The sequence below is a fragment of the Quercus lobata genome, chromosome 2 (genome assembly GCF_001633185.2).
Source record: "Quercus lobata isolate SW786 chromosome 2, ValleyOak3.0 Primary Assembly, whole genome shotgun sequence".
NCBI lineage: Eukaryota > Viridiplantae > Streptophyta > Magnoliopsida > Fagales > Fagaceae > Quercus > Quercus lobata.
This window is the reverse complement of record NC_044905.1, coordinates 70,279,011-70,294,321: the sequence shown is the minus strand read 5'-3', so window position 1 is coordinate 70,294,321 and position 15,311 is coordinate 70,279,011. Positions and strand designations below refer to the sequence as shown.

Below are 15,311 nucleotides of genomic sequence, written 5' to 3'. Positions count from 1 at the left end.
CTCACAAATCTCTTCCTCTCCCTCCATCTCAGCCTCTTCATTCTCTTGCTCACAAATTAGTTTCAGTCACATAAACAATAAAAATACAAGATTTTTCTTACATATTGCATCGTCATCATGCTCTTTTCTTTTTCTTTTCTCTCTTTTTTTTTTCAAAAGAAGCATTCATCTCAACGTTTTGATAAATCTCATGGTGGTTGAGGCTTCAACAATAATGATAAGGTGCTATGAGCCTGTAAAATACTACTTCACAGGCTAATAGCATAAGGTGCTATGAGCTGGTAGAGGAAGGCAGGGAAGAGATGCAGAGCATCGTGAAAGGTAAGGCAGAGTATCGGGTTTTAGAAAACTTTTATTTTGTGGGTATGGTGGGTTTTCATAGAGGAATCTGTGGGTCTTTAGATGCGATGCTTTGCTATTGGTTTGCCGCGGGTCTGATCAAGGAGGAGCTGGTAGAGAAAGGCAGGGAAGAGATAGCAGAGAATCGTGAAAGGCGAAAGGCAGAGCATCGGGTTTAGAAAACTTTTATTATGTTTTTTTTGTTTTATGTTTTTTTTTAAAAATAATTTGCTGACGTGGAAATTTGTGGGAGCTTGAAAAGCTTCGGTTTTATATGTATATATAGATGACCATGTGATGGTTTGATCGATAGACAAGTAGACCACTACTTTGCTACACTGTCTGTAACCCCTCCCTATAATCATAGGTTGGTCAATCTATAATCAAAAACAAAAAAATCCTAAGCTCTTCCCTAAGGAGAGTAAAATCAATGCCAACACCACACCTGGAGTTTATATCGTACGCTATGTGTACATCATCCCAGGAAAAGTTCATGGGCATCATTGGAAAAAGAAAATGGTGTATACAGCTCCAATGAGCAAAAAATTCAAAGTTTAAAGGTGGGAATTTCAGATGTAAAGCCTTGTGTGGTCTGGTAAATTAACCGAGACAATAAATTTCTATAAGGATCGCTTTCTCTTTTTTCCTTCAAATAAGCAAGGCACCTTCCAACCTCAGACTTGACTTGTAAATATAATTCATGAGCTTTGTCCCTGTCTTTTAATTCCTGCTTCATCCCTTCAGAACATGATTAAAAAATAAGGTTAACAATCACTAGCATCTTCTTACCTCATAAAGAAAAACAAAAAAACAAAAACTTGCATAAAAAATTTGACCTAATAAAGCTCAAATTTCCAATGACTACAGCTCAAGCAGAGGCACAGGTTACAACGGTCCTAAGATTCAGGTAAGATATAGACAAATTGAAGAATGAGGTTGAAATACAGTACCTACAATGTTTATTTGCTAATGTGGCCCTGCATAACAAACACACTCTACAATACCATGTATTAGGCTATATACTAGGGTGTATGACTTAGGGATTCATAAGAACACATGTTTCATGTTTTTTGGTTGGAAATGATAAGCTATAATCATATCAATGACCACACTGAGATGCCATATCAGTGCAGGTTTAAACAAAATTCCCTTAGCAGCGAAGAGAATGGCATGGATAGATATGATTACAACTAGATGATTGTTGCTTGAAATTATTCTTCTTTGGCTGCTTCTAATGAATTGGGTATTTTGCATGATGATCTACCAATTGAATTTGTTTCCAATCCAGGGGATATCTAAGGTGGCCATCAGTCCCTATTAGATGCACCGCAATATTGTGAAGCCATTTTTCAAAGGTGCACTTCATTTTAAAGAAGCCTTCAAAAAAATTTTATAAAAAATTCTTGCTTAGGCTTAACTTGTTACAGTACTTTATTACTAGCATAAGACATTCAAAGATATTGGTCATCTAACTAATAACCATACCTTCTGTTTCAATGGGTTTGCCGAAGTAATAATAAAACCGACCAGGAAATTTTGGTAGAATTCCTGGCAAATGTACATCTTGGTTTGCCACCTCCCCAGTAGTATCAGTCCTACAATACAAGATCATGTTAATATTAAAATAAGGAACAGGAAGGAAAAGGCAAAATAAATTTGAGACCAAATTTATGGAAAGAAAAGATCCAATGGAAGTCAATGCCAGAGGAACTTAATATACCTTATATTTCCAGCCTCACTTGTTAGCTTCTCTATTTGATTCTTGAAGTAAGGAATCTTCATTAGGTCATCATAATCAAAAACTACCTATCAGTTGAAGAAACCATTTATTCATTAAAGAGAAAACCAGTAAAACCCAGTGAAAAAAATGTGAATCTAAATATAAACTAGCCAGAACAGCAAATAGCAGTAGATATGTCAAGTTTAAACTTTTCTTCAAAGCAATTAGCATGTCATACCCTTCTCAAAAGAACTTCCCTATCTCATTGTGTCCAGGGACACTGATAAAAAAGTTCACCTTAATTTACATAGAAATTATGGGGAGAAATCCTTTGTTCAGCAATTGCAGTTCTCCCCACATAACACAAGTAACATTATCAAACAAGGATAAGCATATACAAGTAAAATTTTAAATTAAGATAAATTAATAAGAATATGAATATAGATCCAGGTTTCAATGTTTAGATTTTAGACAATTTGGAAGAAAGAAAGCATCAAGTGATAACCCGTGCAAGTGGTATTCAACTAGCAGCCTAGCCAGCTAGAAACTACAATTCTGTGCTGCATGCAGATATGAAGATATGTATAAATTAATAATTGATGAAAAAAATGTCACAAAGTGAAGTTCTTAGCTTACTTCACTTATATCGTCTTCTCCAACAGCACCAAAAGGTATAATTTTGGCTCCAAATCTTGCAGCCATCCTGACAAACTCAGACTGTTCTGGCCATAGTAACTTGTATTCTTCACCCTTAAGTACAAAAGCCAAGCATTTCAAAGCTATTAAAGTTGTATATTCTATAAAATAAAAAAAAATCTCATTTATGTTGCAATGAAATACACAATCAATACATTGGAAAAATAGTAACCATGTCTGCACATGTCAATGCATATAATTGCATAAATCACTCTAGAGCCTGGAGGTAGAGAAGACAACATTTTGCATGATGAGATCATTTAGCATTTCACCTTAGACTGTAAATTTCTTGAGTATTTTAATAATAAAGGTTAAGGTTGAAGGGGAGTTAATTTTAAGTAATAAGCTATAAATTCAATAATAACCAAAGCATTGTCATTAACTCATCCAAAGGTTGTGAACCATTTGTTAATTCACCACCTTCTGTTCTAATTTTACTCGAAAAGGCAAGCAAAGTATTGGAATATCTGGGACTGCAAGTTGGTGTGGTAGCAATGGTAACTGCTACCCAACCCAAGCTGCCAGAGTTGCAGCCAATGGAAAGAGGAAAATTCTTATTACTTCTGAAGCCATGATACTGAATTCACCAAAAAAGAAGTAAACTAGAAAGGGAAGAAAAAAACATGATTTAGCCTTCTTGTGTATATAATAGAAGTAAATCACGGTAAAATGTTACCTTCCGATGAAGAGCCTCACGCATGCCTCCTGGATACAGCAGGACATGGGACTTTGAAGACAGAAGCTTGAATAGGTTAGATGCTGAGACAGGAACTGCCCCCATCATTCTGAATGTGTCAAATTGTGACACATCAGGTAACATTTCTCGTGTATTGTCTTTTTTCACAAACATCATTGGATGTGCTATCCCCCTCACAAGGATATTTCTTTCCCGAAAAATATTGGCTACCAAGGGAACCAATTCAATTCCCAGTAACATGTGATAGCCTACTAGCAAGACTGGGCCCTCTGAAGGTATTCCGGCAAGGCCCCTCACAATCTTCCCATCCTCTAAAGTTGATAGCATAACAGGGCTAGTAAAAGTGCCAATCCATCTATGAACATTAAAAGTGTGAGACAGTAATGTCTAAAATGTGTTTTACCACAACCAATCAATCAGAAAACTCTACAAAAAAAAGATGTCTCAGGTTTGTCAGTTTTTTTTTTTTTTTTTTTTTTTTTGAGAATTCAATAGATTCGTATCACAAGACAGAAATTCTACACGCTCTACTAAAGACAGCCAACACCCTTTGGTAACTTTATAATGTTGAAACTAGAGAACAAACAGAAATACCAACTAGCATTCCTATTACAAATTGACACTATAGCATTTGCTTAAACTATAGAAAACACTAGAGGTTTGTCCGGTTTGGTGTAAGCATTCTGAAGTATATGCACATTGATCAATGTGGTATGCTATAATATATATGGTCCACTTTCAAAGGCGTTCTCCAATCTAATCTCACAGATGAAATGAAAAATTAAAGCAATCATATCCATCTGTTCTGTTACCTACCTTTTTATCTAGTTTTAATGCATATTGTTCTATGATAAGTTTTAATGTTTTTAGCAGACAGGATAATACAAACTGTTTTCTCTAGCTTACTAGCTGACATGTACTGACACACCCCATACTCATATATATAAGCTATGCATGGACTAGTCAGGTAGCAAGAGTTTTAACATGTTATCTCAGAAAGTATCTATTAGAAAATATGACTTACTTGTTGTCTTCCACTACATTTTTGAACTCAGTAGGAGTTGGTAGCATGTAGTCTGAAACATAGTCAAGGTATTTTCCACGGCGATAGAAGCTAGCACCCTTGATGATAGTTACCAAATCAATACCATCTTCCTGCCAAACATGGGCAGAACTTCAAAATGTATTATTAAAATAATACAAGATTCATGTGATATATCTAAAACTCAAAATAATATAATTTGAGAACTGTATAATGTATTTATTTATATGCAAATTCAGTAATTTTGCACATAATATAAGGTTAAAGCATCTGTTTAGAAATATTAGTTTTATGTCTTGTTCACACAAATGCCGATACAAGATAATCAGCCATAAAACATACATCAAACATACATTTTCAGATACGAAAACTCCCTGCCCTCTCTTTTTTTCTCCTCATCTCCTGTTAGCATATTAGAAACCTTATTATTTCCTACTCTAAGGAGAGCATTCTAGAACTCAGAATTCATATCTAAGTTTTGTTTGTGTTTCCAAGTAATTGAGTAAGCCAAAATAACAAGGCAAGGTATAAAACTATTTTATACACTATAAGCTATTCTTTTTATTGCTCCTCACACCCACGCCCCAACCAAAGTCTGAATTCTGCCTGACAACTTCAGACAAGTAATGGAAAATTAAGAAAACATTAGTAATTACTCAATTACTTTTTTCCATTGAACTCTTACAAGCAGGAAAAACCACACACAAACGAGGACACATGTACACACGTACTTACACGCGTGCACACACACGGGGAGAGAGAGAGAGAGAGAGAGAGAGAGAGTCCTACCAAGAAGAGGAAATGACCCCTGTTATTGAACTTACGAATCACACATTTTGGAAGTGCATGACATAGTCTTTCACCTTCCTCTTGACTAGGTAGCAACTGATCCCTTCCACTAAAACAACACACAATGAACTCCACCCAATTATCCTTGAATGTACCACAAGATCAAAACAAGAAAAGCACTACAAGTATACATTGCACAACAATGCCTTTATAATAGAAGAGGAAGAATAACAAGTTGAACAACAAAAACTGCTAATTCCACTAGAAAAGAGTTTGTGGAAACTTATAGCCTATATTTAGAAGATGCATATGCCATTTATTATATCTTTAGCAGATGGGTGATTTATACAAGATATATGACCTCCAAATGACTGAAGCACCCATCTGCTAAAGAAAACTTATTTTAATACGCTTCACTTAATTCTATAAAGAAATGACTACAAGAAGACCAGTTACTACTAATACACTATTTGAGGAGTGAATTTTCTAAATTGACATAACCAAATGTTAAAGAAAGTTTTTGATTCGGTCAGATGGGAATTTTTTTTTTTTCGGTGTTGAGGAGTGTTGGCTTCATTGCATTCTATCTCATCATATTTCACATTTTGTTCTGTGATACCAGGGAATCACTGTTAATACCTCAGCTTAACCAGAGGCAAAGAAAGAGTTTCCTTTCCTTGCTAAACGTATGTTTGTTATTGTAGTAGTTTTTTTTTTTTTTTTTTTTGGGGGGGGGGGGGGAAGGGTGGGTGCATGTTTGGATCAAATTAATAATAAATAAAAAAACAAATAAAAGTTGATTTAGTTTCCAAATAAGTATTGAACTGGGTTTTCTTATAGAAGAGAATAAGAACCTGCAAAGTATCAACGTTTGAGCTTTTACAGCATGCAGGCGTGAATTGGAGAATGCCGAACCTGATTTAAGCATCTGCAGCTTCCAGCGAAGTGTTTCTCTGGGTAAGATATCAGCCAGAACCTGTGAATTCAATCATCAAAATTGACAGAGGAGGAGAAATATTAGTGCAATGAGTGAGGATCGATATAAAAGATTAAGGACATGCCAGCTATTTCTGTGTGAACTCCCAACAGAAGTCGAGAGTAGTCTATATTTTAAAGTCACGTAGAATTGCAAATGATATTAAACTTAGCCAAAGCAGTTCTGCTTGTTACAATTTCAGATGGCTCAGATGAGGGCATCTAATTAAGGCATGTAAATGAAGAGTATCACAATATATTCTGATTACAGTGCTTGATATATTCAATGATGAAATATATTTCGTCTCATAGGAATTTCAATCTCTTCTGGACAATAGCTAAATAGTATTCATACTTTAATATAACGCTAGTCTATGAATGTTCTAAAGTTGAACCTTACAGAGAGGTAAGATGAAATTGCATCAAGATCCTGTGATAGCTCTCCAACTGTTTGTTGCAGAGGAAGTCCCTTCACCACGCTCTCTATTGCCGTCCTCAAAGGTTGACCTAAATGGATGTACAATTACTGACGGCAAGTAAGGAGATATATATGTATAATATATATACCTACATATATAATACACATTTATTTATTTATGGAAGTATGTGGGTATTAGTCATTAATTTGCAAATTGTACATTTCTCAGCATTAATAATTTTCACCATGTTTTGGATATGGAAAAGAGATACACTAAATCAGTTCCTGAATAGCAGTTTCAATTAGAAAAGAATTTGGATTTCTTATTACAATTTCAATACGTTCATTTGAAAATAGAAATGCAACAGACTGAACCCCATATTACATGTTCTCCAATTTTAAAAGAAAAGAAGTTCAGTCCTAGAATTCCAACAGCTTTGTCAGCAAGCCCTCTACACCTTCATTCAGTTAGGTTATACAGGAACAAAAAGCAGGCAAACATCTTTATTTACATAGGAATGGGGACGCGGATAAATGATTTTCCAACCTAGAAATCTGTAATAAGTTCATACAACAAGGGAAAAAGGACTAAAGAAAAAAAAAAAACCTAGAATATATCATACATAAAAGAATTTGGATTTCTTATTACGGTTTCAATACGTTCATGTGAAAATAGAAATGATACAAACTGAACCCTATATTACAAAATCACATTATGCCTCTTTTATCTTGGCATCACATAGTCAATCACCTAAGATCAATCAGCAAATTCAACAAATCATAACCATTTCCCAAAGGTCCTACAGTTGTTCGAGGATCACTAAAAATGTTTCCAGAGTCAACTGTTGGTCACTACAAGCTGAAATTCCAAGTATGACTTGAAAGATTTCAACATAATCAGTCTTCATTAGGGGTTTTGATGGAGGCAACAGAGAGTTTTCCCTTCTGAGGTATGATCAAATTTAAAACAAGGTGGAGACTTGTGACAAGGCTCGAATAGAATACCTATTATGTCTGTTAGCTACAGCTTTGCGTTCTCTTCATACTCGAAAACGATTAATTAGTTGTGTTTGAGTGGTTTTAGGATGCCACATGCCGAAGTCTAGTTAGCTATATGAGAACCCCTTAATTGTTTGGAGAGGTATGTGCAGTGTAGCAAATAGGGTAGCCAAAAAAAACTTCTCTATTCTTTGTTATTTGTGAAAATGAGCTAATTGGGTGTATTTGGGTTTTAAGTTTTGAGAGAGTACCTCTATACTACCTTTGTAACATCCATATTTGCTAGTGAAATTTTCTCCTCATTGCTACCTGTGAATATAGGCTCGATGCCGAACCATGTAAATCCTTGGTGTTCTCTCATATGTGTGGTTGTGATTTTTTCAACATTTTATTCATTTCTATTAAGATCTTGCTCAAATCCATAATAAATTTCACAATCAATATTGTGTCAAAGAGATTTGGGAGGCCCTTTTCCACAACACTTTTGATCACACAAGTTTCTAATCCCAAAGGGAGAAGAAATCTTTCAAGATGAGAGCCTTTCAATTGGCCACACAAGTTCCTACACCCAAGAAGGGTAGGAATCCTTTTCCATCACATGGCTTACTACATATCCAACTGAAAGTGGGCTTTATTCCACCTACAGGCTGCACCCAAGTGCTGAGAATCGAGCTATTCTTCATAAATCTCCACATTGGTGGAAATCGAGCCACAAACACACATGGCATGCAGATTTGGATGTTGCTCCCAGTCTCCCAAACCCAATAACCTGAGTCTATTATTATTTCTTTCTATTTGGTTTGAAAAGAAAAAGGAAAAATGTAGGCCATTATTTTGGTGGTGAATCTTATATGTAATATCACCATGTCATGTTAAATTCATTTTCCTGACATAAAACTTACATGTCAACACAATACCATTCAATGAATATGAACAGGTTTGTAGGCTATGTTAGCTCCAAATGGAAATGAATATGTATTTCAAGCAACTAGGGAAAAAAAAGAGAGGAGAAACTGGAAAAGCAAACCTGTCATCAAACTCAACATGTTAGGAGGGTTAAAAGGGAGTTGGTCGGGAATGAATTCCAATAATGTCATTAACGGTTGTAGTTGAGATCGGCTAATAGACGTAGCTGTAAAAAGAACATTAATTAGGCAATATAAAAAATTCAAGTGAATGCCATATACTTTGAGGCTAATATTCTTGAGTGTTAAAGTGACTAAGAGCATGTTTTTTAGAAAGACCGCTCCATAGTCATAGCTCTTTATAATACCTGAGTTGCTCATTTTTATGGGGGGAAAAGCTAAAGTTGAAAGCGATGGTTGTTTCAAAGAAAACTTCTTACCTGGGTTAGCCAAAATTAGCACAAGATCAATATCAGGATTAGAAGCTGCTACAGCCAAAGCAAGGCATCCTCCAAAAGATTCCCCAACAAGATATATAGGTCTATTGGGTGAACGGTTGTTCTCTGACCGAATAGTTTTTTCCACCAGCTTCACCAGGTCTAAACCATGAAATTTCTGGTAATTAGATTCAAAATAAATAAAAAACAAAGATAAACAGTGAGTATTTTTATGTTCTATTTGTTAGATTTTGATTTTCATAAAATGTCAAATGAGAGAGACAGGTTGGTCTCATTCTCAACCAATCTCTTCATGATACGCCATTAGAATTCCCATAGGACAGCTCAGGCACTATGTTTTGATCTCAATATGAGTGCCTTAAACTTTAGACTATAGCAACAGTTGATGTTACAGTTCATGCCACACTATTTATTGCCAATGATACACAGATCCTCAAGTATATTGCATGCAGTAACAAAAGGTACTAAAGAGAGAGAGAGGACCTGTAAATGGTGTTCGATCCATGACAGGAATGTGCAAGCACCATGTCTCAAAAATCCTACATCGAAAGGGGAAAAAAACCATATATTAGGCAGTGTCATATAATTATAAATTATTAGCTGGTAGCCATTCTTTCTTTCTTGTGTCTTTATATCTCTCTTGATAGCTAGTAGAGAATTCTGTGTATGAAAAGTTGCTTTCAAAGTCTCCATTACTTCTATTTGATAACTCAAAGAAAAAAGGATGGTACAAATTGTTCATAGAATTCAAATTGGGGTGAATATTTACTTTCCAATTCTGCGATGATTCTTAATAAGTCCAAGCCCGACGCCAAGAATGCCTGTAAAGTTCCAAAGTAAAAATAGTATATAGTGAGTACCATCCTTCATCTAGAAGAATAAGGTGGTAATAATAATAACAATAATAGTAACAATAATACTTGATATGGATACAAAGCTTAATAATAAATTCGAGATGCATACAAAAGTGAGGGTGGCACTAGTTAGTTTAAACTATGTAAAAATACAATTTTGGTTATTACATTTTGGAGTCACTGTCAATATGGTTCCTACATTTTGGTAGTTGTCAATTTCGTACTGTTTAACACATGAGCAGAAAATGATATCAAGTTGAAAATAATAGGAAGCAAACTAACTACTACCAAAGTGTAGAGATCAAACTAGCAATGACACTAAAATGATATTTTCACCCTTTTTTTAATAGAGTTTTAACATATGGTATCTGTTTCTGATGATTGTACTCATTATTATCAGACCAAGACACCAATCAATTTTTGGTGTAGACAAGGATTAAACTCCAAATTTCTTATTAAACCATTAAAGACTTTATCAGTTAAGTTAACTGAAACTCACGTATTTTCACCTTTAAACTAAATGGAATTCACCATCTTTTTGGATAAAATAAACTTAAACTAAGCAAATTTGATGAAAGTATATTTGATCTTCTCTAAATGAAATCTAATTAATTTAGGTAAATTCTTTTATACAAATTCTCTAATTTTACTTTTTATTTATTAATTAAACATGTGACATATATTTGCATACTTTTTGGTCAATTTTTCTCATGCATTACTATTAATACTAGTTTATTATAATTCTAAATAATTATTTGAATAAAAAATTTTAATCTTGAAATAAATATCAAAGAGGAAAAGATTTTATTTTCTTATTTTTTTGGTCATTTGAAAGACTATCAAAACAGAAAAAAGATCCTAAATTTGGAATCTTAAAAATTTAAAAAAAAAAAAAAAAAATGTGCTTGTATACTTTTTAGCTAGGAAGCACCTGCAAGGATACGAGTACAAGTGCGGTGCAGTTACACGGCAATTTTTGAAAAAATAGGACAAGTGCGACAAGATACGTTTATTAATTAATTATTAAATATTTTTTTATTTTTTTCCTAAAAATTTTATTTACATTTTCTATATATATTATATATATTTTTAGTAATTAATAAAAAATGTCATTACTCATTGCTATTCTTAAGCCAAATGATATAAATTGATGAATGTAATATCAAGTGGGTGAGTAAAAAAAATTAAATAAGAAATGGTAAATGATACAGAAAGATGGTCACATGGTGAGTTAAAAATTATTAAAAAAAATTAGAAACTTGTGGGTGGAAACCTAAAACTCAAAATTTAAAAAGCCAACCCATTCTGCCGTTGGGACCAAAAAAAGCTAGCTAGTCATTATGTTTTTTTAGGAGAAACGTTTTTTTTAGGAGAAACGCCTTTATGGTGGACCACATCATTTTTGTCTAGTGGTCTACTATTTTATTAAAAAATTTCTAGTTGTTTAAAATTTTGTTGACTCAATTTATGATAAAAATAAAAGTAAAAGATAAGAATATTTAAACACCATTTGTTAAAAAAAAAAATTACATTTTTCACATAAAGATATTATTATAATAAAATCGTTTAGCCTTGAATAACTACTAGATCATATCAACATCTCCTAAAAAATATTAGATGTGATATCGAGCTTCGGCGCCATCTACAAATATTAAGGATGTAAATTATATTTATAGGCTCTAGTCCCAAATAGTGGCAGACACTTTTTGACAAAAGATTAGAAAAGAAAAAATAAAACTGAAATGACAGTGTCAAAGGAAAAGCATACCTTCATCAGCCATTGAGGCATTGACAAAAGCATACCTCCATCAGCCATTTGAGTGTCTATCGGTGCAATGCAGTAAGAACAAAGAATTAAAAAACTGTGTTTTGTTATGAACTTATGATAAAATGAAACACAAACAACTTTTTCACATTAACATCTGCCGTTAAAGAAGGAAATTTTCCTTCTTTTTTTTCTGAGCGCTTAAACAAGGAAGTTTCCCTCTTAATTTTATACTATTTACACCACTCTCTTTTAATTTTTTTATAATAGATTGCGTTTAAATTTTTTTATCTTTTGTTTTTATTTTTATTATAAACTAAGTCAATAAATTTTTAATAGGTGAGAGTTTTTTAATAAAATAGTATACTATTAAGCAAAAGTGACGTAATCCACTGTAAAAATATTATAATTTCTCGTTTTTCAGGCCTTCCAAGATTTTATTAACTTTTTTTTCTGTAAACACGTCTTCCTAGTTCCCACTTCACATTTTCACTCTTCACTTTTCAAATCTCTAAACACACACTCTCTCTCTCCGTTCAAGCTTTCAACCTCATTCTCTCTGTGTGTTCAAGGCTTCAACCCAGTTTGCAAATGTCTAGGAATCAATGGTGCCACCACCGACCAAAACTTCTGCCCCACAAAACAAAAAGGTGCGTTTCAGGCTTTTAAAATAAAAAATAAAATAAAATAAAAATTGTGTGGGACGCACGTGCAGCCATTTCCAGGCCGCACCACGCGTCGGACATGAATACGGCTACCATTTAGCCGTACCCGTGCTTCCCAGTTTTTTAGCAACTTATTTATTAGTTTGTTTTTATTTGTAGTCTTTTAAACCTCACACTTTTAGGTATGCTGTTGTCCAAATAAGAAAATCAGCAGATCTAAACCAACAGTAAGTAGGAAAGTAAGTTAGTAACTGATTGGAGGAAAAAAAATCATTTCATTAATTAATAATTTTTTTTTTGGGAATAGGGTCATTTTTATTATATTCTTAATGAGACATCCAAATTGATCCATTAAGTCATGTATAGGTATTATTTAAATAGAAATAATTTAGCTGTTACGGGAGCAATGCTTCCTCCTCTCACATGAGGGGTCGGCTCCACACGTGGGTCTTACCATGGGGCCCACCCCTCATGTGAGAGGAGGGAGTATTGTTCTCAAAGCATGTAAGAATTACCCTATTTAAATTATATTAATTACAATTGATATTCTTTAAACATTTTAAATTAATGATTCTTTTGTTAAATAAATTAAAGATTACATGTTAGAGTATAACAATAGTTTTAGAATACATAAAAGAGAAATGCTAAATGCATAATATTTTTATAACAAATCCTTGGTGACCGGCTATGGTGAGCAAAAAACTAATTTCAATGGTAGATTTAGATTAGAACTAGTAACAACATGCTACTTATAATTTATTGTGAATTATTGTAAAAATATTGTGAACATAACATTACTCATCATAAAATGTATAAAAATCAATTAATTTTCGATGGATTAAATAATAAATATCGTTTTTATATGTCCTTAACATACATAGTGTAATATAAGAGAAATAAAATAATGGAAAAAATTCTTTTGGACTCAGTTTTCTTTTGTTTAAGAATGAAAAGTAGAATATGCTCCAAAGAATAAACCATAAAATTTAAAGGAAAACAATGAACAAAATTTAATTACAAAATTGATTGTAGTCTAAAGGCTACAACATTACTTAATAAAATAAATACTATTACATATTTTGAAAATTTAACTGTCAAATTTTGTGTTCTTTGTGTTTTTAATACATATGTTAAATTTTATGTCAATTGGATATTATTTACTATATGATCTATAAACTTATATTTTATACATAATTTTATATTACAAAAACTTGCAATTTAAACAATTTATTGATAACATATAAAACAATTTAAACAATCAGGTTGAAGCTTTTTTTTGGAAATGGAAAGGAGTTTTACTAAATAGATTTACTTGTAAATTTCTATCAACATATGCTCTAAATGTTCCTAAAATTAATGAGTTATATATATGACAAAAAAGTGAATACTAAATAGTAAAAGAAAAAAAATGAGACATTAATATTTCAAATGAGTGTTTGTACTATTTTTTTCTTTACTATGAATATATATATATATATATATATAATTTTGTTTAGTAGGTCTTGCTTAGAAAAACATTTTCCACTTAAAAAAAATAAAAAACAAAACTAGTTTTTAATCTATTGGACTTATTTTTTGTTGACTTGCATTTTGCAATGGAAAATGTTAAAGGTGAAAGTGAATACTAAATGGTAAAAAAAAAAAAAAAGAGACATTAATATTTCAAACGAGTGTTTGACACAATTTTTTTCTTAAATATGAATATATATAAGTTTGTTTAGGAGGTCTTGCTTACGTTTTCCATTTAAAAACAAAAACCAGTTTTTAATCTATTGGACTTTTTTTTTGTTGACTTGCATTTTGCGATGGAAAATGTTAAAGGTGCTACAAGGTGCCAAAGACCTTGTAGGTGAATTGGCACTTCCCCATGCACAAAGTGCTTGGCGGTCTAGGAGAGAAATGGTTCGAGCTGCAGGTTAGCAGCATATTATAATTATTTCTAAAAAAAAAAATGTTTTATTACATAAAATTTAAAAACGGATATAACAATATATGTGATTCTTGGACTTCAACCATCTAATAAATATCTTAAAAAAAAAAACCATCTAATAAATAAATGTTTAAACTATATTTTGGTAATTAATATCACATCAATTTTTAAGCTCCACGTAGTAAAATTCGTAAATATCCATAGCATTTCTCTTTTGTGGTACCAAAAGAGAATGCGATCAAAACAGAATGTTAATTGGTATTTTAAAAGAGAACGGAAGGTTTACCAATTTAAAGTTTTATACAACAGATTGTAACAATTGGGATAAAATGGGCATTTGGCTAAAGAGTTGCGGTCCAAAATAAATTATAAGAATTTAGGCATAGTATGTATGCATGTGTATATCTTCGTTCACGCCCACTAAAGTTGAGAGGATTACAATCTCAAAAAAAAAAAATGGTTTAGAGGATTATGACTCATGACCCAATACTATTATATATAGTAGGAACATAGTATATAAAACAATTACTCATTCATCAAATTTTAAAGGGTTTTACTAATTAAGACATATGTTAGTAATCCATTTTAGGAAAAATTTTATCGGGAACTGAACAGGAGTCAAATTTTTTTGACATTTTTTTCTTGCCCTTTGTTTTAATACTTTTTTTTATAATAAATAAGGAATTTTAATTATTTTTGAAACTACCAAATATAAAAGACTACAAAGTATAAACTACATATCACTACATCCAACTCTAACCCAAATTTATATAAAATATAAAAATAAATATATTGAAAAAAATATAATTTCATTTAGGATAAGCGACAATGGAAAAAAAAAAACACTTTTTATTATTGGCATATTAATATCAAGAATATCACTAAAATTTTCACAATTCCTCTTATGTTTTGTTTTTTAGTAGATAAGATGTATATAAAAAGATAGTATTACATTATATCGAATAGTATAATGTACGTAATAAGTTTTCTTTTTCTCGTATATGAGAGAGTGCATTATACATTCACAAGTAAGGTGCATTAAAAATTGTACAAAAAGTG

The 15,311-nt window shown here is 32.2% G+C and overlaps 1 protein-coding gene across 3 annotated transcripts in view; it reads right to left on the bottom strand.

Moving 5' to 3' along the window:
* Positions 1-640: 640 nt before the first annotated feature.
* The window catches only part of LOC115976388 (acyltransferase-like protein At3g26840, chloroplastic), a 67,932-nt gene continuing 53,261 nt past the window's right edge, over positions 641-15,311 (bottom strand). For 2 of the 3 annotated variants that reach the window (XM_031097628.1, XM_031097629.1), the window contains 13 exons: positions 9,808-9,859; positions 9,522-9,577; positions 9,021-9,179; positions 8,703-8,807; positions 6,659-6,765; positions 6,138-6,259; positions 5,284-5,392; positions 4,477-4,607; positions 3,432-3,807; positions 2,696-2,809; positions 2,060-2,145; positions 1,825-1,934; positions 641-1,077 (listed from right to left, as the gene is read on the bottom strand). In XM_031097628.1, the coding sequence (XP_030953488.1) occupies positions 887-1,077; positions 1,825-1,934; positions 2,060-2,145; positions 2,696-2,809; positions 3,432-3,807; positions 4,477-4,607; positions 5,284-5,392; positions 6,138-6,259; positions 6,659-6,765; positions 8,703-8,807; positions 9,021-9,179; positions 9,522-9,577; positions 9,808-9,859 (1,718 nt within the window). In that variant the 3' untranslated portion in view covers positions 641-886. Of the gene's footprint in view, positions 1,078-1,824; positions 1,935-2,059; positions 2,146-2,695; positions 2,810-3,431; positions 3,808-4,476; positions 4,608-5,283; positions 5,393-6,137; positions 6,260-6,658; positions 6,766-8,702; positions 8,808-9,020; positions 9,180-9,521; positions 9,578-9,807; positions 9,860-11,660; positions 11,717-15,311 lie in introns of all 3 variants that reach the window. The other variant, XM_031097632.1, reaches the window with a different exon arrangement.